This window comes from Numida meleagris, chromosome Z (genome assembly GCF_002078875.1).
Source record: "Numida meleagris isolate 19003 breed g44 Domestic line chromosome Z, NumMel1.0, whole genome shotgun sequence".
Lineage (NCBI taxonomy): Eukaryota > Metazoa > Chordata > Aves > Galliformes > Numididae > Numida > Numida meleagris.
This window is the reverse complement of record NC_034438.1, coordinates 13,766,510-13,791,489: the sequence shown is the minus strand read 5'-3', so window position 1 is coordinate 13,791,489 and position 24,980 is coordinate 13,766,510. Positions and strand designations below refer to the sequence as shown.

The following is a 24,980-nucleotide window of genomic DNA, read 5'->3' as shown; positions in this document are numbered from 1 at the left end:
CAGCCAAAGGTCTGCTAAATTAGTAACACAGTCTCAGCCAGTGCTGGGCACAGTACATCCTATCTCCTTCTACAAATTCAGGTATGCAGTTCTATTTTTAACTAAATAAATATCAATAGTGAAAACACCGATGCCAGCAGGTATTGCTTGTATTCAAAGGAAAGTTATATTCTTCTTCACTCAGTAAGAAATACTCGATTTCTCTGGCAGAATCTTTGTTTTCCATGATCACTGAATTATCTACAATAAAACAAATTCTGTCAGGACAGATCAAAGACAATACATTTATTAAACTTTGAGGAAAACAAACAAAACACTGACATAAGGAAAGTTAAATAGAAACTGAAAGACACATCTTCTGACCGGCGTATAATGGCTTGTGTGACCAGTAAAGTACCAAAATGACATTCTGAGTTTGATTGAGGTATTTAACTATTTTTGGCAATAGAAACAGATTAAGAAACTTTTTCCAAACACACACATAGGCTTTACTTGCATTAGTGTCTATCAGCTATGAAATTTTATATGAAACTAAATAATGTAGCTGTTAGAAAAATATAGCAGCAAATTAGCAGAATACCTAATGCACATTTACCGTAAAGTATGTTCTAAACGTAAAAATCCCACCCAATAGTTGGGCTCAGTCCTGTAGCCCTTGGTCACAAAGAGAGCATCAGTGAGTTCAGTGGGAGACATCATGAGCAAGATCTGCATTCACTGCATGTCATACACTTCTGTTCATGTCAGAGAAAGGCAATGAACATCCCCATTTGCTTTATCAGAAGAACCCTGCTATGATGCAGCTATAGCCTAGTAAGGTAACTTCTGAAGCAATAAAAACTCATTGCAAAGCTCTGTCAAGTTCTTTATGTACTTAAGAATAAGGAGAACATTCCCACATGGTTTTGGTTTTCTTACCTCCTTTCCTTCCTAAGTCTGCCTAGCGCAGTCAGAGGAGATGCTGTTAGGCAAAGAGGAAAAATCCTTTTGAACAACACTGTATTCAATTCCCATGTTCCATTGAAGCCTTTATATCTATTAATAGCTTAAAAAATCAACTGCTGGCCAAATCCTGAAGTCCTTATTTTACTTTCTTAATCAAAGCTTCATGTGGCACAATCTAATAACTGTAGCGGTAGCTTTGTCCATTGGAGGGCTTCAGAAGTTGGTCAAATATGAAAAGATATGCTGCTAAATCACCAGAGCTTATTCATGTGTTTTCAAAAATTTTCAGTGAAAGTGTGCTTCCACACTCCTTAATACTACGGTCATCAAAATCTTGCTTTACAAAAGTATATTATCATTAACCAGAATTTGATGAAGAACAGAATCTTTTGTCCAAATATTTTGTATAGTCTAAAGTTTTCTACAAAACTTTAAATTTCATGTATATTTCTATACTAATTACCGTAAGAAAGCAATAGGATCAATGACTCCAAGTTCCTAAAATACTTCAAAGTTTCTCAACAGACTTTTTTGGAGTTATAAAATGGCTCTGTAAAATCTATTTGTAATTTTTGCTGCAAACAAAACTTTTATAAAACAGAAAACTCCTTTTTAAGACTGCAGCGATTATATTGCTTGGATGGGTCATTGTAATTAAACTACAGCATGTAGTGTATATAAAACATCTACGCTTTTGTGACTAAAATATTAAAATATATTTCATTATTTTATATAGATCAAAATAGATGTTTTATTCAAACTACTTTTGTGGGTTTTTTCTTCACCTTCATGTTCAGTTCCCAATTACTGATATAAAGATCTCCGTCAACTGCATGATTTTTAACAAATTCTCAGATTTCAGACCACCTGATTTTCAGCTTTATCAAAAAGCATGATTTACTGTACATTAAACGTAGTCATTTCAATGTTTAGTATCACAAAAATCAACACCCACGAGAACAAGACAGTCACGGCTAGTTAAGCAGTCTCAAGACAAATTCATAGATAATATTTACAGAACAAGAGGCATACTTTGATGAATATTTTATGTTTCAACATTTGAGATAAACTTGTAAGAACCACAACAAACGTTTGCACTTCATTTTGGTTTCAGCACACAAGCCGAAGCTGACTCTCTGCTGTGAAATACTGCACACCTAGTCAAAGAATTGCTATGGCATGATTTTGTTCAGCTGGTCTGTGCTCACATAGCCACAAGACATGTTAAATTCTTTCTCTGGCACAGGCAGTGCAGTTGCATTGAGCACAAGGCCTTGTGGAGAGTGAACTATATGAATAGAAGTGTAGTCTGGGACAGGCATTTCCATACTTGGGGTTTCTGCCATTGAAGCTCCAAGATTGATACCAGTAGTGGTAAGGCTTTCTGTGGTGAAGTAAGTGTCCTCGTTACAGCTTTGCTCCTGAACACGCGGCTCATCCTCTTCCTGGGAAATCACAGCAATACATTTTTTCACATCTGCCTCACAGAAATAGGCACTGTCCATGGCGAAGTTTTGTTCTGTGCAGCCTTCACACTGTGCTCTCCCCACCTTGGATTTCTGCCCTGGTGAAAGTACAACGCTTCCAGCTGGAGTAATATCACTCACTTGTGCATAAAAGTCAGTGTTTGTCAGAGAATTCTGGTTGCTTAGCTGGGTATGGACTGATGGACTAGCTAAGTCAGTGCTGTCTGCAAAAGGTGGCCATGACTCTCTGCTTTCAGACTGAGTACTAGTATGCGGCTGTTGGGTATCTGTGTTGGCAATACTTGGAAGTGCCTCATTATCATCTTTCCTATCAAGGCACAAGAGATCTTCTTCTTTTTCAGTTACCTTCTTGAACTGATCAATATCAGAGATGGCATCACATGTGTCGCTTGCACTGAAGTCTGTCTCTGGAATATCTGGTTCACAACAACTGGCCCGTCCAGAGTCATCATCCTTTGCTCCCAAGCAACTGTGTGATTTCAGACGATCGTCACTCAGGAGCCTGTCAGTATCTGAGACTCTGTTCTTTTCGTCGGAGTCATCTATGTCCAACTCAATAAACTCAACCCACAAGTCATCATTGTATAGCTGTGTCTTGTAGTTATCATGGCTGGCTAAGATGGAGTTCACTTCATCTAGCTTTCCTTTCTATAAAATGAGAAAAAACAGATGTTGTAAAGGAAAGAACAAAAATATTTGTGCTTCTAATGATGCTAGCTTAAGGAAAAGGAACTGTAGTTGATATAATAATTACAAGAAGGTTTTTTGTTGTTTTCATATTTTATGAAAAGTTGTTCTATTGCATCTCCCCACACATTGCTAAAAGATGTAATTTTTTCCCTAGAAAGTTGTTCTGTCTGGAACAACAATTGTAACCTGTTACTACTACAGTGATTCCTGCTGTAGATTTTAGAGTACAACGTTACCTTCAAGAGATCTGGGTCAATTCCTTTAATCTTTGGAACTGGGACAGGAGGAAAAATCAGCATTTTTAACCTGGAAAAAAATAAATGGTAGTTTTTAATTTACAGAAGTCCTTTTTGAGGAGGCTAGAAAGAAGAGAGCTGTACGTTGCATTTAGACTTCTTTGCTTCAAGGTTGAAATGTTTAAAGATTCAGTTGAAAATAGCACTAAGGAATATTTTTTTCTCTCATTCCAAATTAAAGCAAAACAAAACAAAAAAACCCCTATCTTTTTGTAGCCTGCCCTTGTTGGAATCACGTAAATTTATGCTGAACTCTACTCTGACTCCGTTCTGTTATTTTAATGCTTTATATAAGGAGAATACATTCCTAGAGCATTGTCAATTGTTTCCCTTTTTATCTTTTTCCTAAGTTTTTTTTGAGGGATAAAGTAGTCTTGCATGAGCCCTATTAATTTAAAGAGGGTAACAGAGAAAGTTGGAGAGGCCAATATTTTGTCATCTGTTTGACAGTTATTGATGCAAGAATTAATATATAATAACAAGAAGGTTTTATCATTGTTGAGGAAGAACTTGCTTATGCATGTTCAGGCTGTGGAGACATTATTTTAGTCCTTCATAAAATGAATTTAAAATTCTCTGAGAAAATAACAATAATAATTCACCTATGGTCATGCCTATCCTCTTCCATTTTACCTCTCTGTTTCTTTTGCTAACATGTAAATTGTACTCCCAAAAGGGAAACTGAGCATTCTCTTCATACTGAATTACTTCTGTATTTTAGAAGGTAAACTGTGAGAACTGCAGAACCAAATCCCAGCACTGATTTTGCTGCATTGTTATTGACCCTGCTGTTGTCCAAGGAGGACTGGAGGAGCCTTAAGAGGTCTAAGTGAAAAATTTAGGCACCTTCTGCTTAACTATGGAAGGCACGCATTCCCCATCTATTTTTGCTTTTGGTAGACTCTACAGTTTTGTCCAGTAAGCTTCAATGAAAGCCAGAAATCCAGCAATTTTCCACCTGTTCCCTGGAGGGATTGTGCTAGCTGTGCACTGGCTGGGATCTCAAAGTACTAATTTAAGATCTGCATTTCCAGCTGAATCCACACATCAGATATTCTGACAGGATTGGGAACTCCATCTAATGACACAGCCCAAGGATTTTACCACTCACTGACTCGAGAACTAGTTCAGGAGGCTCCTTTCTTAGCTGCAGGTAACTCTAGTCTGTGTGTCTCAAGGCTTGATCCTATGGCATCTGTCCTAAGGAGCCTGGTTCAGAATTTGTGAAATCAAAGTTGAAAAAAAAATGAATTGGGATCTTTTCAGATACAGGAAGAAGTGTGTCCTGGATATTTTGCATTACTGGAAATCTAAGAAGCCTGTGTTCCTGCAAGAGATGCTGTCACTCCCACCACCACATGCACCAGTTTGAAGGGTGGAAGCCCACAGGTCCAGAAATACATGCCAGATATAGAGTCATTGCTGGAGAAAAGCCTCCTTCAGCAATCACTATTAGCATGAAATGAGCTGTGATTAGAGACGTGCTATAGCCGTTGGGATTTTTTGAGAACAAGCTACTCCTTGCTCTGTGTGCTGAACAGTAAGCTCCCAGTCCCACATGTGACATCTCGCACCCAACTGACACACAGAGCTTCTGCTATTGCAGGGAGTGGCCTACTGGAAGTTAAGCAGTTCTAAAATGCAATGCTGCTTGCCTAACCTATTTTTTCAGCACCATCTTGTTTTCATTTCAGTGACTTGTCCTTAGCTGGTACGCAGAAAACACCTCAGTGTTCATTTTCAATGTGTATATATAAGACTACTGACAACATGTATATGTGCACTGTGGCTAGACAATGGTGTTGCTCTGAAGTGAATTAATTCTGTCAAAAGCTGTCCCTGAACACTTATTTTAGGGACTGAATTCACTCTGAGACCATTATGTCATTCTTATAAATGTGTCACTGTGTCATTTTTATAAATGACATAATCCTGAGCTTTGTTTTACTTTGTCCCAGTTATTTATAGGAGGCACAGTCTATCCACAGATACCAAATACTGCTCTATGACTCAAGCTCTTTCCCTTGGCTCAGTGAAGAAATAGTCAGATTACTGGAATAGCCTTAGAACAAATCCAAATATACAGCCATATGTTTGAGTGAAACTTTTGAGCAGAATGTGTAAAAAATACAATTTACTAAATTTGAATGGACTTACTTAAAGAAAAACAACTGCCTTCAAAGTCTAAGTATACTAAGTAAATACCGTATTATAAAATGCTCTGCAATCCAGAAGGAACAGGAACTGTCAGCATAGTCAGACTCCTCCTGCTCAAAGCCGAGTACGCACATACACCAGCATTCACGTAACTTGAGAGGATGGACAGTGATTGTCAAAATGGTTTCTAGCTCCAAAGATGTGATGAAGTTGAAGCACCCTTTTCTTAGACTATGAATAAATGAAATATAACAGATAAACCTCTCTACCTTGGGTGTTTGGACAACAGGATTAAGATCGCTGTTACGGCCAGCCCACACACTCCGAAGATAACAACTAAAAACCAGGGGAACTCGATTTCTGGAAACACAGAACAGAAACATTAGCAAGAATCTGCATCTCTGTTGCATCTTCAACTTCCACCTTCCCTGCAGCCACCTGAGAATTCTGAAGTCATAAAAACTGATAGGAAAATTTTTAGTTACAGAAATGTGAAAGTTCTGTAGCAGGAAAAATAAAAACATTCTTTGATATCAGTAGTTTCCATGCTGCATTTGTGAGTCCACTGAGACTGCTTGCAAAAAGAGATTGAACTTTTTGATATGAGCAAGATGATAGCACAGACAATATATATAGCAAAAGCAGACAGGAGAAAAATTCTGCCTGCCAGGAACATGCTACGAAGTAGTCCCCTTTGTAGCCCGTGTTACTGCTTCTGCTAGCCCAAGCAGAGAGAACATTATTAACAGCATGTAACTCTGCTAAATCATGGGTGCCATGGGGGCATCAAAAACTGTAATACCACTTTTTCTAAAGGTAGAACATTAATTATGTTGTGAGCTGTATCAATTGCAAAAAAAAAAAAAAAAAGTTTTTTACCTTGCATGCAGCTACATGGAGAGAATTTTAGGCCACTGATAAAAGAGATCTGGCAGGGATGAGGAACTGCTGATAAACAAAATGTTTTGTCTTTTAAATAATGTCAGTTGGTTATTGTAATGTCAGTTGTGAATTGTGAATTCAATTCCATTTTAGCTGACACTGCAGAGTACAAAGTATAGAAAAATTTATTCTGGTTGTATCCTAAGATTCTCCTCACTTGTTCCCAATTTTAAATTTTATATTCAAACTTCACTCACTTTTGGGATCAAAAAATACTGGGCAGGAAGCTTTAAAACAGCATGTATAGTGGCCTATACATGAACATATGGCCTTTTAGGAAAAAGAAATTTTCAGTTTTAGGCATCTGCTCCCAGGTTAACATGTTGACTTCATATTTTCAAACATGACTATTTGAAGTTCTATAAGGTTATGTCTGTGTTGGACAGGACTCTGTTCTAATGTAGAACCAGTAACTTCTAACATTAGTAAGACTGGAGTCCAGCTGCTTAAAAAAATAGATTATTATATGTGAATTTAAGTTCTTAACATGGAAAATGTCAAATATGTGTTCCTGAAGGTGAAATGCAAAACAAGGAATATAATATTTTGCCAGAGCCATTCTGTACTTCCGCAGTTTTCATTTGTGAACATCCAACTTGTGCCACAATCTAGCAATTCTGCAGATGGAGGAGAACTGACCTTCAAATAAGATCACTGCTGCCGTATGACAAGTACAGATATGAATCCACCTGCAGAACGTGGGTTGTAGTGAATGAAGGAAACTGCTTGGCCTTTGACTTTCATAGTATTTTTTGTTTATATGAGAACACAGGCCGTGCAGATCAATTTGCATTAACAAAACCATTTTGGCAGAACACTAGCTATTTACATAAAACAGGTAATACAAGCTGTTAAAAAGGGGACTCCAGCAAGACTGTGAAAGATAACAGTTACAAGTTGTTTTTATTTCCATTGATACTTCAGAAAATGAAGTGAAGCAGTCTGTTAAAATAATTTACTGAAGAGTTCATATTGTGAAAAGTTTAGGAAAAGGCACTGTTAATTCTTTTGATAGAAAAAATGCAGTGCCCAGTGATTGCTTCTTCTGTTTTTAAGAGCAGTTTTAAAACAAGTATAAGCACAAAAGAAAGAATTAGAAAAACACTGTCCTTGATCAGATCAGGCAGATCAGGAAGGCAGAGCATTCCGATAACAGACTTAGTAAATAGTATAACACCTTAATAGAAGTGACAATTCCCTCTTCATTGCTGGAGTGCTCCGCTTACACAATGAAAGGTGAGGTTTATCTGTCTTTATTTTAGGATGTATAGCATGCGTAGGAGCAGTTATTACTTCTGATCCTCAAACCTCCCTGTGCTTTTGCACGCCAATGAGCTGGGAAACAGTTGCTGAATTTACTTCTGAACCTGTCTATGGAATTTGCACACTCTTAATCTCACCAAATGACTTGCACGTGGTAGGCTGAACTATCAACCCATTCAAGTATACAACATCAAAAGTATGGAGGAAAAAAACCAAAAAGGTGGCAATGGTTGTAAGAACATTCTGATACACTTCTCTTATTTACCTTCAGCACAATGAACAAATTCAATGCCTGCTTGAGTAAAAGAAACATAGAGGATTTCACTGAACTCCCCAAACTTTTCGGAGGTACGTTGTCTTGATCGGACTCGGATCTCATAATCTCGTCCCATCTTCAGAGAATACAGAGGAACCACTGTTGAGAGCCTGGGTTCTAACTGCAAAGACAGAAAGGCTGTGATGTATTTGTGTGTGAATTGTACCAGCAAGTTTACACTGCTGCTTGATTTCAGAAATAAACATTTAAAGGCATTTTTTCTACTTGGCACATTAAGGATACAATGAGAAGAGTTCAGAGAAAAGTCACACCATTTACTTCAGTCTTACTAGCTAGTCACTGGACTTTGCTGTGATTCAGAGAAGAATCAATACTCTCTAAATACTCAGTGAAGAAAGGCAGCTGTGACCATCTCTGCTCATTTTACCAAGTTGTAGATCCTCCTTACTGTTAAGATACAACATAATTAGCTTCACAATGCTAAAAAACTTGCTAAAATAACACAGGAACCTTAAAACAACTGCAATTCTCACTGAAGAATTAATTTTAAGAAGAAAAATGCTTTACAGGCTTAAAAACCAAATGTATTGCATCTAATGAATCTAGTTATTTTGCGAAGGTTGCATAGCTCCCAAAACCTTCAAGTATACATACACTGAGATAATGCAAAAATACTCTGGTAGAGCTGGCATTACACTGTAGGTCTTGAGATGCCTGTATTAGTTGCAACATTCTTGCTGCTGCGTATCAAACTATGTAGGAAATCATATTGGAGGTCTTAATACATGGAATCACTCCTTTCTTCTCCTCCTCCTCTAGGAGTATTTTAGCTCTGACATAAGTACAGAAAGTATAGAAAGTATAGAGAAAATGAGGAAAATGCACAAAATAGAAGTCCATGTGGCAGATGTTATATTCTGTGTTTATTTCAGAAGGTTGATACTGGCAGAACTCCTTGGGGGTAAGAAGTAGAACACCTGAAAAACAACAGCCACTGGCGACTTCAAAGAAGCATGATCAGTACCTTCCAATAATCACTACTGCTGCACAATCCACACTCAAAACACATTCTGTTGTTAGACATGATCTGTGGAATACTTGTCATCCTTGATGCCTGTAGATGCAAGTGTTCTGAGAGGTGACCAGTCAGGTTTTGGATGAGGCAGCGATCACAGACAGACTGCTTTTCTCTGCTAATAATGGAAGCCAATCCAGATGGAAAGTGTTGAGAAGGGAATATGATCTATACTACTCTGCTCATTTTGTGCTTGGAAGCCACAAAAAATAGCACACTCATGTTTTACAGTATATAACTTTTTTTTTTGGAACATTTAATGGAGATTCTTAAGAGAGGGGTGCTGGCCACACAGAACTTTATGTACCCCAGATAACAGCAGCACTTGGAAAAGGCAGTATGCAGGCCAGAACACAGAGCTGAACAACACGAAGTAGAATTACTGTGGCTGTGGAACTCAAGTGACCTGAAATTGCAAGATAGCTGAATGAAAGATTGAATGATGTATGTGAAAAATCAAACAGGTTAATCCCCAAAACTCTGAAAAATAACAAGATTCAGCAAGGGGAATTAAATAGAATTTAAGCACAGTTAATTCTTTTCTATGTTATTTTTTTGGATTAAACATCATTATGATGTATCTATGTACTCTGAGATGATCTTCTGAGTAAAAAACTAGTAATTAAATTGAAGCATAACTTGACATCCCTTTCTTTACTGCTTCAACACTCAGTTTAGAAGGTATTTGTAGCAACGAATGCAAAGGGAGAAACTGCTACTCCACTACTGTTATTAGGAATTTTGCTATTCTTCGTTCAGAGCAAGATTTTGATCGGAAATTTGGCGTTTGTATTCTAATTGATTGGGGCTCAATGCCACATTTGTGGTTTTAAAACAAAAGGTGCAGCAACACACAATACATACAGCTCCAGTACAATGAAAATACTCCTTTTCTTGAGGCAAATACAGTATTCAGCAGTATCTGTTTTCTGCAAGAAGAAACACTGAACTTCAAGCTTTGCCGTCCTGGGGAGAATCACTCCCATGGCATACAGGAATTATTAATGGTACTGGAGTAAGAACAAAAGTTTAGAAGGGGATTTACATGATTGATATCTAAAGGATTATAAAAAAAATAAAAACTGCATTTTTAAAGAGGTATCTATATTGCCATCTGATTTTGTAAATGTAACAAGAATTCAGCAGATTTTCATGTTAAGGATTTATAGCAAAAAGTTAATCCAAGTCATTTTAAATATAGAGATAATACAGAAAATATAGCTTAGACAAATACAGAAATAAATTCAGGCAAATATTAGGAAAAAGTTACAGACAATGTAGGGCCTGTTTGGCTTTACTCTTACCAACAAGGGGAAGATAAACAGAAAAATGCAACACTGAAAAGGATCAGAGGAGAGAAGGAGTCCAAGGTCTGTCACTGATGAAGGCCAAACAAACCAACTTAGCTACGTTTCAGTTGGTAAACCTGCTTTCTGCAGATTAAGACAAATTCTCAGCAGTATTATCTGCTCTCCTTCTGTCATTTACCTCAGTTCATTCTAGTAAGAAAATAAAGGAAGAGTTTTGCTCTGATATTCTTATTAAATTGGGCAGGTATTCAGAAAAAAGTCTACATATGCAAATATTCTACAACATCCTGGCAGTAAACCTTATATATACATTCAGGTAAGCTGGGTACAATTATTTTCCCCGTAACAGGAAAACTCCATGAAAAGTTAGTGATTTTTAGAAGAAAATGTAAAAGATTTGAGGAGTAAACACCCCACACTTTCATGGACTACCTATACATTCACAAATTATACATTTCTGTCTTGTATGAAATCTGTATGTTTTACCAATGCCTTGATTTTATTAGCTTATTGTATCTAATTTTAAATCATAATTCAATCTTTTAAAAAATTCATTAAAACAATATTTACAAATATTAGAACACTTTTAGAATCTGGACAGACATGATGGCATTTTCCAGACATAAAATTTCTGTTCCATGTACTAAAAATACTGTGCACGTTTTCAAATAGCTGAGGCTTAGCAAAAACAACAGATAAATATTTTATCCTTGAAAACCTTTATACATCTGATTACTGCTATACTTTATAATATAACACAGGGATTTCAGGGTCTCATTATCATTCTTGTATGCCAGCCATCTTGATTTATAAAGTTAAAATGTTTGCCAGAAAGTTTCAGAAGAATGTGTGTTTATTGTTTAAGATTTAAGGTATCATCTAATTAGAATTTACGAACTTGCAGCTTTTGAAAGCAGGACAAATGGGGTAGGGGCAGAACAAGCCTGCACTGGACTGCATAATAAATATTTGCTTCATACCTCCTTCCATTTTGTCTCATTAACTTCTTTGTACTGCAATTCATACTCCAGAGTAATCCATCCTTTCTGAACATCTGCTGTTGGTGGTGGATCCCATCTTACTTGAATATCCCCATGGATCCCAGTTTGACTAGTATTTAGCAGAGTCCAGTTAAGGTGCACAGGGGGATCGGGTAGTACTGTTTAAACAGAGTATTTGGAATAAAACAACCAGTTTTAAATCAAAATGACCATCCTTACTACACACTACTAGATTATTTCAAGACTAAAAAAAGTATATTAACCACACATTTGTTGATTAAAGTCTAAACCTATGAGTCAATGACAAAATCACTAAAAGTCTGATGACAAGAAGGTACCTGGCCACCAGCAGTAGACATGCTCTACATAAATCTAACCTGAACAGTTAACAAAGAAAACTAAGAATGTATTACCTATTTAATTATTATTTCCAAGAGTGGCTTATAAAACACTCTGACATAAACTATTTATTTATACTTAGTTCTCTTGATAAATAAAAACAATAATTAAAGTCATACAGAATACAAATATTTGGTAACAACTTCAGAAATAATGTAGAAATAGACTGAAAAACAGTATCTGAAAAGTGATTCTGGTTTTCCTCAGCTGAACAAAAGGGTACAGTGAGTACACTCTAGTCACTTGTAGGAATACAGTCTTAACTGCATGTGCATACACCACTGATACGGACTAGCAAAAATGTCTGGAAGTCCCAGTCACAATTCATACTGCAATAAATGTAAAATCTAGCCTAGAAAAGCTAAACCTCCCGAGTCTGCAGATGTTTTGATTCAGGAACAGAAGTCTATTTGGTTCAGGAACAAAAATCTACTGGCTTCCAGAATCTTGCAGAATCAAGACTTTAGGACCATCCTTGCTCACACTGACCAAGGGTATACAGTACCCACTAGAAAGGGCTCAGAGTGACAGTGAAGGTAAACACCGATGCATGCATGAGAGCATTGGTATTCATAACGTAAAATGACATATTTGCTTTTACTGTTTTAGCTTGCTCTCAACAGTGGCACTATTATCTGGATGCAAATCACATTACATATTTTACAAATCCAAATTGCCTCCTATATGTAGTATCTTTTAGAAACCATTCTCAGGGGGAGAATTCAAATACAGTATGAAAGCTTACAGAATCACACCTACTGCAGTAATAAAACTACCGAGATAAAATGCATAATGGAAGGGTACCTATTTCATCAACACTGAAACATTTTTCATCAAATACTTCATCTTTATTGGCAAGCTTAACACAATACGGTATCCAAATCGAGGTGTAGGACGTGTTGAAGTAACAGCTATTTTCGCCTGCAGTGATATAATCAGGACATTCTTTCCAGTTTTCATCATTCCTAGAATGACAACAAAAACATAGGATATGTAAGAGAGAGATTTATGGATTTTACAAAGTACAAATTATAGATATTAGAAGACATGCTGTTGATAAGTCATATCTTCTACGGAATTGAGAAATATGTGTCAGTACTTCCTGTGATTTACAGTGAAGTCAAACCACTATTCAAGCAACCTACATAAACATCTCATGTACTGCTAATGGCATTTCTGTGCTTTGGATGGCATTTCTGAAAGAACAGTCAGAGAGCCTGTGTCAATTTAACATGCATTTAAGCAACTGTTCTTCAGGCAAAATTAATTGCGATAAGGCACCTATCTATATGATGAGATCCAAAACACTGAAAGCCAGACCTCAAGGCCGATCAGCACTGCACCACTTGCAAAACTATGGGCAATGGACTTTCGCTGGTGATCAGGATGGGAGTGTAGGCACTGGGACACTTACTACTCACACATGAAAGTGACTGAGGGCAAATGCTGGCACAGAACAACCCAGATCTGCAGGATGTAAAAGGAAAGAGAAGAAATACAGTGCTGGCAGTGAGGAAGAGCTATCTCACTTGGGATAAAGAACTTCTAAAACACTGGAAGTAGTAGCAAAAAACCCTTTTTTCCACTCTTCTTTTGTTAAAAAACTTACTAGTGCTCTTTGTAAATGAAAGAATTGTAGGAGAAGATGCCATATTCATATATTTCATTTAATCTCTTAAAAAAAAGAGAAACCAGCAGTTATGAAGAGTGATGTGAATTCTCAGACTAAGAGTTGCTATGGCTTTTGTAGGGTGATTCTCATATGACCAAGCCAAAATGACTCAGAAGGTACAAACTATAGAAATCCTTCAGTTACAGCAAAATGGGAACAACTAGTTTATTAGAAATATTCTACAAGAAAAGTGACAGATTTTTATGCATTATTTCTGAAGTCACTTTGGGAAAAAAAAATCTCAGAGTGAACAGATACCATTCCTGTTCTTTCTCTCAATACTATCTCTCAGCCCAAATATAGACTGAAAGGGATCTTTTGAGAACTTACAGTCTTGGTTTGCTAAAAATATAATGTAAATGCTTTTCCCTACTTAGAGTTGTTCATACTGTACAGGAGGAGGATTAGGCTTAAACAATTATTCCAATTGCATCCTTCAGTGCTGGAGTGGGTCCTTAAGAAGTAAAAAGGACAGATGCTACATAAATGAAACAGAAGCATTTGTGCCACTAAGCAAGAGCCTCGCGCTTCGTTGATGAGACCAGACACTTTTTTTAAAGGAAATGCTGTAGCTCTGCCAAAGCCAGGACTTAATAAAGGTCAGACACTTCAGATGCTATAGCTTGTGTTAAACTTGATAAAGTTCAATCCTGAGCCTTAAATATTGCTTGCGCGTTGAAGCAGAAATACTTCTAACATGGTTTTTCAGTTCACATCTTTTACTGCAGTATACTAATTTTTGGAGCAAAGATGAAATATGTGATCATTTCAACATATGTGGAACTGAGTTTCATGCCACTGACATTGTCAGCTCAACATTTACACTTAAATAGTGTTTTTGATTTGGATCCCTGTATTTCTAGGAGGTCTTAGAAAAGTGAGGAAGAAAACAAGCCTTGCCATCAATCTTGTTTCCTGAGCAAATGTATTACCATCTGTAGGAAGTTTCTGTAAATCAGAAAGGTTGAAAACCAGTACATTAGGTGGAAAAGAAACTCACATCCTTCTCCTGTTCCTGTGAGCAAAAAGGCTTCTGTTTCCCAATTAGCCATTACTGGTAATGTGTATCTCCTCTTTCTGGCTAATCATTTTAACAAGCAGAAATTTACAAAAACTTCAGTGGAATGTGAATCTGAATTCAACAGAACTATGTGAAACATAATCCCTAGTCTCAGAGTGTGGTTTTTACCCAGACCTGCACATTCAGACTTCAGTCTAGCAGTTGACCAATGAAGGTTTCATACAACTTTAATAAAAACTGAAAACGGCTTGCATACAAACTCTTCTTCTGTACATAGACATAATCAATATCACAGCTATGTGTTAAATTGTTAAGGAGCAAACTGAGGTTCCCTATTAGAAACTCCTTTCCCAACTCATACAGAGTTCAATTTCAGATTCTGCAACTGGGACCTACATTTGGTTAGAATGTTTTCTTACTTAATTCCCATGTAAAGTCTATGACTGCAAAAAGCTTGATAATTAACACATCAATTCAAAAATATGCACTCAAAACACAGTTTTGTGCCCTTAGATACATTATTGTTCGTATTATAGTGAAAAATTTGTAACAGTGAGGTAACAGGCATATAGGAGGGCTGCTCCAAAAGTAATGCCTCATATCCTATTATGTTGGCCCACAACGTCACAGGCAGATGCTGGTGGTACGGCAGTAGAGGCTGAACCTTCCAACCAATATCCCGTTACATTTTGTTGCCATAAGACAGATGGCAGCAGAGGGGCAGCCTGACACAATGGTGTCTGACATGGAAGTGTGTATGAAGCAAAGGTGTGGCACTGAATTCCTCCATGTGGAAAAAAATGGCACTCACTGACATTCACGGACACTTGCTGAATGTTTGTAGAGACCAGCCAGTGGATGTGAGCACAGTGAGGCTGTGGGTGGTGTGTTTCAGCAGCGGCAACAGCAACAGTGGGTTGTCTACGCTGGTGCAGATTTTTATGAGCGCAGCATATAGGTTCTTGTTCATTGCTTGCAAAAATGCAGAGCCAGTGGTGGTGACTATGTTGAAAAGGAGTGTCTGTAGCTGCAAATTCGCTTTATAAAATAGCATTATTGCACTCTTTGTAGCTGTTTCAGTTTCCAAGGAAATAAACAGGAGGCATTACTTTTGGAGCAACCTAGATATGAGTAGGTTATAAGAATGACTTCTCATTCTTTTCCTCCTTCCTCCACTGTTTTCATATTACTACCTTTTCATATACAACAGTTGTATTGTTCCTGAAGTAGTGAGGTTTCCATCAGTCCAGTAACACGAAAATGTCTCCAGCTCAGGTGATCTACACTTGCTGATTTGTGGCCACAGCAGAAGATCTGTCGAGAAAAATGGCAGAAGACAGAATTAGACAAATCAAAGGAAGTCATAAACTGGACCAATATGCTGTTAAAATGAAACATAGCACTTTTTATACATAATAAACTTTCCTTCCAATTGCTTATGACCAATGAGGTGGGACTTAAATTCTTCTTACATGCGTATATCTAGATGACTACAACTGTAAAAGGCCAATTTTCAAAGATGGATCCAGCTCTCTTTTGTGACAGTGGAAATATTAGTGCCACGGCCTGACACCCATAGTGGAGATACGCCAACACCAGAGCTGTACTTCAGTACAGATATACCTGCATTACTCCTGCACTTCTAAAGAAAAGCTCTGTTTTAAGAGAAGTGTGGTACTGCAGAGCTCAGAGCTAGACTAACTGCTGCTCTATATTTACTCAGCTGAGCAGCTGAGCAATGTGACATGGCCCGCAGTGCTAACATTAGAGTTGCTACCTTGAACAGAGTTCAGGTTTGTTAAATTTTCATTGTGCAGTTACAGCCTTATTCTGAAAGAGATGAGCACAGCTCACAAGCATGTGCCTGTTCTGCCACATGCTGCTTCAACATTCAAAATTTCTATTATTTTTCAAAGCTGAAATGATGTAGATCCACGAAACGACCGGTACAATTAGCTTTGTCAGCCTTGTGACACAAATAAAAACAAAAGCTGTTGGTATGATTAATTGCTTTCAAAGTAAGTATGTAACCTCTTCCTGATTTTTCAGGGTCTAATCAAGCAGTCATTCCAAAATGCTAGCGTTTCCTAACTTGGCCCAGGAAGCCTTCCAGAAAGAGATCACGGCACATGGAAGTGTTTACCTCTCTTCACTGACTAGCTGTGAAATACAATCATCTCTTTAAGAAAATTTCTCCATTGTGCACCCAAAATTTGGATATTAGTCAGGTGACATGACTGGTGAAATGACCCCTGGCCATGAACAACACAATACTACTGGATTCCACGTGTGAAGCCTTTCACAAGTATTTTTGCAGCATCACAACTGTAAATATTTGGTACAACTCATTTAAACTCAAATTTGGAAAAAGTATTAAGCTACAGATATCCACAAGCACCAGATGTTTCCTCCTGTGCATGGAGATTTTGTGGCCCTCCTGCATGTTGACTCCTTTATTTATAGCCCAGATAGAAGCAGCTACTGAATGCCAAAGTAATTTGTATTTCTTTGGCTTATTGGTTCAATTTGCGTCCTGTACATTCTGCAACAACAAGCGTCCACATCAGGCAGTAACTAACAGAGGAATATTAGACATTTCTGCTTTGCTCACCATGCCATATTGCTTCATTTTACACTTTGGACATTGAACAAGGAGTAAACACCTTTGTGTAAATAAGAGGTTTCATAAGCTTAGTGGCCCATGCCCCCACCAAATATTTTAAATTCTTCTTGCCAACCTAAAATAACTGCTTTTTGATGAAAAGATTTAAATAGCACATTCCATTTTACTGAGCTTCAAAGAAATTTCATTTTTAAAATGAAACACATTTTCAAATGAAATGTTGCAACACAAGGAAAAAAGTGAAACTGTTCTTTTTCAGAAAATATTGAAATGAAACATTTTGGCTATGGCACTTGATTTTGACCCTTATGGTATTCAGTATTTGATGGCTTCTGCCTAAATCTCAAAATGCTTTTGGTTGACCTTGACCTGAATTTAAAGAAAACTTTGCATCATTCATCAAACAATCTTCATCTGGCAGAAATCATCATTAACACATGACCATGACATTGTAAACTATTATAACATAGATAGAAAACAAAATAGAATAAAAGATTCGAGTGGTACTATACTTGTTTGTTTTTCTACTTATCATAGTTTCAGCTTTCAAACTTGAACTTTAATTTAATGAAAACTCATTTAATTATTTAAAAACAAATCGAAGAAAAATAAAATTTTGTGCTTCTGCTTCAGAGACGTGAGCAAAATTGCCTCAATCGCATGACACCTATAATCAGCAAGACTCAGGTCTCTCCCTCCTATAAACAAGTGTGGTAAGGAAGTACATTACAGTTTTTCCTGTTTCTATCCTCAGCTATATGAATCAAGAACAAATATAGCTAGTTTAACTGAAACAGGTGTAAGAATATAAGAAAATGATATACTGGAAAACCCTCCTAAGTTAGAATATTTCTGTTGATGTCTGCTCTGTATTTTAAGGTGGGACATACCATATTTAAAGTTCACACAGACCACGTCCTCATCTCCAGTGGTAGAGGAAGTCACACAGTCACTTCTTAACATGACCAAAGGAATGGAATGGAAGTGCAGTCACGACAGAGAGGAACAGCAGTGCACACAGAATGCTGATGAAGACATGTTCTCTTATGCTCTAACTTGAGAAGAACGCATTCCTAAGGCCCCACTTTCTTCTCCGCTCCCTTGTGAAAGGACTCACAATTTCATCACACAGCTGTTCCTCTAACATGCACAAGAATTCCTCTGCGAGGAACAGATTTACCTAGGATTCATACACTCTTGGTTTTCTGATTTGCAGTTCATATTTTTACTTTTTTAATGACCAGCTCCATTTCTAACAAAAATTGTTCTCTGATCAATTGTTTCCAGTTTCTGTGTCAAGCTTCCAGCCTTCAAAACCACAGGCTTTTGTGCCTGACTGGAGGAAACCTTGTCACGCTGACTTGTATAATGCTTGGCACTCTTGGGGTGCATCTTCTCAATTTCTTGCTTGCTACAGGAGGCAATTATCAACATTGTACAGGACCCTGTGTGAGCTCCATCGCTCGAACAGGCCGTACCAGACTCTGATAAACGAATACAATAGCTCAGCTGAATGCATTTAGGCATAACATTAATAAATGAATAAAACCACTAATTTAATCCCAGATAATGGCTTGGCTAAGTACGCACATTCAGCAGCAGGAAACATGGAAAAAACCTAGCAAATCTGTGGCTTCCACCGTGCTGGTTCTGGTAGGTCCTGCCCAGCCAAAGCATTCAGCTGCCATAACTGTCTGTAAAAGAGTAGGATCTCTTTGTGTTCTGCTTTCCTTCTGCAATGGCCACAGATTAGCCGCGGTATAAACTCTGGCTCAGCCAGAAGAAGCTCTGCCAAAACAGTAGCGGAAACAATGGTGTGGTTTGCAGAAAGAATCAGGAATGCAGACGTGCCATCTCTTCTGCTTACATTTGTTTGAGGTCACAGTTTTCCATTTAGTGTAGTTTCAATGCTACACATACTTTAATGATTTAAAAGGGAATATAATACTGTAACAGCTTACTGAAAGTTACATATAGATGGGCTTCAAAACAAAAGAAGTCTTACAGACAATATAGAGCTGTCAGAGGGCTAAGTCCTTTGGAGATTAAGTTCTCCAATGTTGTTATTTTCTTTTTGTTTGCTTATTTAAAAGTCTCTCTAATAAGATTTAACTCTATAGGGAGCTGGCCTCGAACACCAGTCACTGATGCTGTAAAGAAGTCAGTTTATAACTGAGGTACTGCAGAGCAGGTTACCCTCACCTCAGGGACAGTTCAACTGCCACCAGAGCTCTGGCAGTTCTGCAGGGACGCTGGTGGGGCATTGCATGAGCCATATAGAAACACATCTCACTAGTATGCAGTTAGGTAGGGGAAATAATCATGAGGATGTAACTGATACAAAAAAATCAAGCTAACTAAGCAGTAAATGAAAAAGGAAGATGCATTTTGGGGGATTAAGACAAAGTACTTACCCTGGAAATTTCAAAAGGTTCATGTGGAATTATCAGTTATCAGAACTTCTGATACTTATTGAACCTAGAGCAAACTTAAACTCCCAGAAAAAGAACATACTCCAACATGCAAATCAATGACAGAACAAACCGTATGCAACAGTATACTTCATATTACCCATCCTAAGATTCTGAGAGAGATGGCTGATGTGGTTGCTGAGCCGCTCTCCATCATATTTGAAAAATCATGGCTGTCCAGTGAAGTCCCCGGTGACTGGAGAAAGGGAAACATTACTCCCATTTTTAAGAAAGGGAGAAAGGAAGACCCAGGGAACTACAGGCCAGTGCGCCTCACCTCTGTGCCTGGGAAGATCATGGAGCAGATCCTCCTCGAAAATATATCAAGGCACATACGAGACAAAGAGGTGATCTGAGACAGCCAGAATGGCTTCACCAAGGGCAGATCTTGCCTGACCAATCTGGTGGCCTTCTATGATGGAGTGATGACATCGGTGGATATCATCTACCTAGACTTCTGCAAAGCCTTTGACATGGTCCCTCACCACATCCTTCTCTCTAAATTGGAGAGGTATGGATTTGAAGGATGGACTGTTCAGTGGATTAAGAACTGGTTGGCTGGACGCAGCCGAAGAGTTGTGATAAGTGGTTCTATGTCAGGGTGGAGGCCAGCCACGAGTGGTGTCCCCAGGGCTCAGTCTTGGGACTGGTGCTCTTTAACATCTTTATCAATGACACAGATGATGGCATTGAGTGCACACTCAGCAAGTTTGCAGGTGACACCAAGCTGAGCGGTGCAGTCGATACATTGGAGGGAAGGGAAGCCATCCAGAAGGACCTGAACAGGCTGGAGAAGTGGGCATGTGAACCTAATGAGGTTCAACAAGGCCAAATGCAAGGTGCTGCACTTGTGCTGGGGCAATCCCAGGTATTTATACAGACTGGGGGAAGAACTCCTCGAGAGCAGTCGTGCGGAGAGGGACTTGAGGGTCCTGGCAGATGAGAAGCTGGACATGAGCCAGCAGTGTGCGCTGGCAGCCTGGAAGGCCAACTATGTTCTGGGCTGCATTAGAAGAGGAGTGGCCAGCAGGGAGAGGGAGGTGATTGTCCCCCTCTACTTGGCTCTTGTGAGGCCCCATCTGCAGTACTGTGTCCAGGCCTGGGGCCCCCAAGATGATCAGGGGGCTGGAGCACCTCTCCTATGAAGAAAGGTTGAGGAAACTGGGTACGTTTAGCTTGGAGAAGAGAAGGCTTCGGGTATACCTCATTGTGGCCTTCCAGTACTTGAAGGGAGTGTATAAACAGGCGGGGGAATGACTGTTTATGATGGTCGATAGCAATAGGGCAAGGGGGAATGGTTTTAAACTGAGACGGGGGAGATTTAGGTTAGATATTAGGAGGAAGTTTTTCACTCAGAGGGTGGTGACGCACTGGAACAGGTTGCCCAAGGAGGCTGTGGATGCCCCGTCCCTGGAGGCATTCAAGGCCAGGCTGGATGTGGCTCTGGGCAGTCTGGTCTAGTGGTTGGTGACCCTGCACTCAGCAGGGGAGTTGAAACTCGATGATCTTTGAGGTCCTTTTCAACCCAGGCCATTCTGTGATTCTATGATTCTATGATCCGCTCTTAAAGCATACACAAATGCATCACTACTAAAGCATAACAGAAAAAGATGGAGATGCAAATGGGGAAATTAAATACATTTAAAATTGCTAAACAATTATGAAGATCTGGTGTCTTATTTACTATAGCTCAGATGTGTACACTGAAAATGAGTGCTCTATCAATTAGGTTCTGCTTCTGAATCCACCAAGTTCAACAAATGTTGGGCAATTTACTTTAATGGGGGCAGGGTGATTTTTCCGGTACCAGGAAATTCTGATTCTTTCAAACTGCACAGTGAAATGAACAACATTTGCTGTCCGTGAATGGCATTTTAAATAGGTACAGTCTAGTACTAATAATTTAACACACATCACATATAAGGAAAGCAGGATGCAGTCAGCAGACAACAGGGCCAGTTCTTAATAAGGTTGCTTGCCAGTATGATTCAGCCCATGCTTTAGGTACAACCTGTCCACAAAGGGCCAGCAGCAAAGTTCTGGAACAAAACTGTGGGGAAAGGAAGGTAACCTCTTTTCTATCAGTATTGAATGAGATCTTATTGCATGAAATACTTAGCAGAAAGAAAGATGAGTTTAACAGCTGTAAAAGGGACAAAATATTTCAGTGAAAAATAAGAGGAAATAATTCACAAGAGAGTATTTTGCCTCTGAAGTCTAAATATTGTAATAGTTCCTGAAAAATACAAATGTTCTGCTGAGGAACATGGAACACTGAAGGCTAATTTGGTGACCAGTTTTGAGCAATAATATGTAGGCATTCCTGCTAACAGATGGGAGGTGTGCACAGTGCTCTGGAAAATGCCAGAAGGAATTTTTAGCAAGTTTGCAGCAGAGTTGATGAACAAAAAATTCAAAGATCAATTCTGGAGCTCAAAAGTACTGAATGAAGAGGCAGTGGTCAGCTATTCCCTTTCAGGAGAAACTCCCTCCCTTCTGTCAAGTGAAATAGATGGAGGTAAAAGAATGAAAGTCTTGCAGAAGCAGAGATTTTATTCAGCATCAGAGTGCAATGACTGTGATGGTTTCCCACGCTCTCTGTGCTACTGAACCTCCATAGAACAGGAGCTGACGTGGCTCACAGATGTGGTGTCCACACTGCTCCTTGGGTACACAAGAAAATCAAGTAAATAAAGCTCAGGACTGTGGGAAAAACAATCCTGCAGCATTACTCAGTACTGCTGCCCATGAGACAGTACAGGGATGAGCAAGGATGTGGATATGTGCGATGTCTAATGTATTTTGGCGTGTACTTTCCAAATCATGCCCTCCTATGTGCAGTCACGGAATCATGTGATTTCTGCTACAGGCAAGCCACATCAGCTTCCCTGCCTACATATGTAACATAGACAGGGAAGCAGAGACAGAGGACATCGTACTTGTAAGGAAAATCAGTTAACATAACAAAACACATTTCCAATGATCTCGTAGTTTTAACACAAAATTACTTTTTTCAAGAAAGTATCCATAAGAATAATAATGAACAATGCTTTTTTCTTTTCTTGCTGCTGCTGAAGATGTTCAGCATTGTGTAACATAATGTGGTAAGGCATATGAGGAAAGCTGTGTTCTCCCTGCTGCACTAGCAAACAGTACGAGAAGTAAATGAATATTGCAAAAGGTTTTCTTTGCACTTCTGAGAGCAAGCAACTTCTACATAGCTGACAGGTACCGCCAGCAACCTTTCTTCTCCTGCTCCTGCACCAGCTGATGCCTTTCTGGTACAAAGGGTGCTCAGAGCCAGGACCTATGTTTTCCAGAAAGACCAGCTGAAGCGTGATCTGGCATTCACAAACTGCGCTCCAGGCTGACAATCGTCTTCTCAGACTAAAGCAAATACTCTCCAGGTCTGGAGAGAAATGTGATTAGGCTGAGAACCCACATAACAAACTGCAACTTTGCAATCACCTCCACATAAAAGTCACACAAGGGCACATCACAATGGTCCTGGCTAAATCTGACAACTTACTTCCCGTTTTTAAACATCAGCTCACTTCCTATGAAGAAGAAGGGAGAGCTCAAGTGGAAGCAGATGCTCTGGTCTGACCCAGGGCAGCCCTCCGCAGCCAGGCACATGCGATGCCCACATCGCTGCGAGAGGTGGCAGCAAGCGGCTGCAGGAGGAGCGAGCAACACCAGTGCCAGTGGGAGAGACAGCAACGTGGGAGTGCCTTCACAGAGCAGAACTTACAGCACAGCTCACATCTGCAGCAGAGTGGACTGTGGAGGAAAAACGGGATGCAAGAGAAAGGACAAAGAATGAGGAGGAAAAAAGGATGGGAAAAGAAGATGCATTTGGAAAGAAAAGCTGAAGAAGAAGAAATAATATGGACAAACTGTAAAGGAAATGTGCCAGGTGACACAAAAATGTGATCACACTGCCACTTAGTCTAAACAGTAAAGATGACAATGTCTTGGTCTGGCATGTATATGCCCTGATAGCGTGGAGAAGTAGTAATGTACATTGGTGACCACTCAGAAGAGATACTAAGGTAAGCACACAGTTACAAGGGCAGCGTGGGTTGCAAGGCTGAGGAAATACGAAAGGAATGACAGTGCACCACTGTTAGAGAACATCTGCAGAGTAAGGACAACTTGGCAGAACGACTGAAGTCTTCCTCACAAATCTAAGAAGGTTTCAATCATTAGACTCACTACAATGAGAGCTCCATTAAAGCAGGGACACAAGTTGGCCAGGTTTCGTAAGACACACTGCTGTGTATTATCAATTATCAATGACACTATGTCCTAAACTCTGTATTTTGTCACTGAAGCAGTACCTGGTCCGCACAAATTCATCCTGGTATCTCTTGTTATTTATTCCCTTTCCACACCCTTGTTAAATTTGAGTGAAATAATTGAGGAAGATACTGGCCCTTGGTCCATCCTTGTTCTTGACATTTGCTCCTTTTAATTCACACTGCCTTTCGAAGATCAGAATCAAGTTGCAAATTGCTAAACTTGCCACTGTTGAGCTCCCAACCTACTTCTGGCTTCTGTAGATTTTAACCATTTCAAAATACTGCCTAATTTATGTGGAATAACACTTGCATACACTAGACAGAAAAATGCTTTACTGTACACTGCAGAGATTCTTATGAGGTGCAACCCAACAATCCTCATTTCATTAAATTTGAAGTGGCAGAATTTGGTGTTGTTTTCAGTCTAGTAAAGAAAAGGAAGGAAAAATGCTGTTTTAATCCACAGAACAACTAGCTGAATGGCTTTGAAGGAAACTCCCAGAACTCTTGTTCTTCACTTAGAGGAAGGTTCCCTGTTACAGTCCACATATATTAATATAAAAACTAAGGAGCCAAAAAGCTTCCACAGGCTTTATTACTATGAAGAACGTTTGTTACCTTCCACGTCTAGAGTGACGCTCCAAGGGAGATTACTGAGTTGTCATACAGCAATTCTGTCAGGAGCCCTGCTATAAGACCCGCCTCACACATGGGCACATGCAACAAAGGAAAGACGAGGTCTCCAAGCAGTCTGAGGAGTTACTCCTCACTCTCTGATTACTGATTACCAAAAATTACACGTTGCTTTGAGTATCTGGAGACTGAAAGTCATGCTGATTCTTCACAATTCCTCATGATAGAAACCACTCAATTTCACCTTTACAGACAATAAGAAGAATAGAGAGGTTTCATGGGATATTCTTACTCTTTTTGCACATCTGGACTGTAACATTTTTTCCCGAGCAGCAAAGGTGACTGAATCAGTTTGGGTATTTTAGAACTCTCTGGCATGCAGTATTACTCCTGTGCTTCTTGGATTTTCTGTTTTAT

General features: G+C 38.9%; 1 protein-coding gene across 1 annotated transcript in view; it reads right to left on the bottom strand.

The window, feature by feature from the left end:
- The window catches only part of GHR (growth hormone receptor), a 140,703-nt gene continuing 115,981 nt past the window's right edge, over window positions 259-24,980 (bottom strand). The window contains exons 4-10 of the mRNA XM_021380466.1: window positions 15,729-15,849; window positions 12,647-12,807; window positions 11,423-11,601; window positions 8,046-8,217; window positions 5,845-5,935; window positions 3,359-3,428; window positions 259-3,080 (exon numbers count right to left, since the gene is read on the bottom strand). Of these exons, the coding sequence (XP_021236141.1) occupies window positions 2,118-3,080; window positions 3,359-3,428; window positions 5,845-5,935; window positions 8,046-8,217; window positions 11,423-11,601; window positions 12,647-12,807; window positions 15,729-15,849 (1,757 nt within the window). The 3' untranslated portion in view covers window positions 259-2,117. The remainder of the gene's footprint in view (window positions 3,081-3,358; window positions 3,429-5,844; window positions 5,936-8,045; window positions 8,218-11,422; window positions 11,602-12,646; window positions 12,808-15,728; window positions 15,850-24,980) is intronic.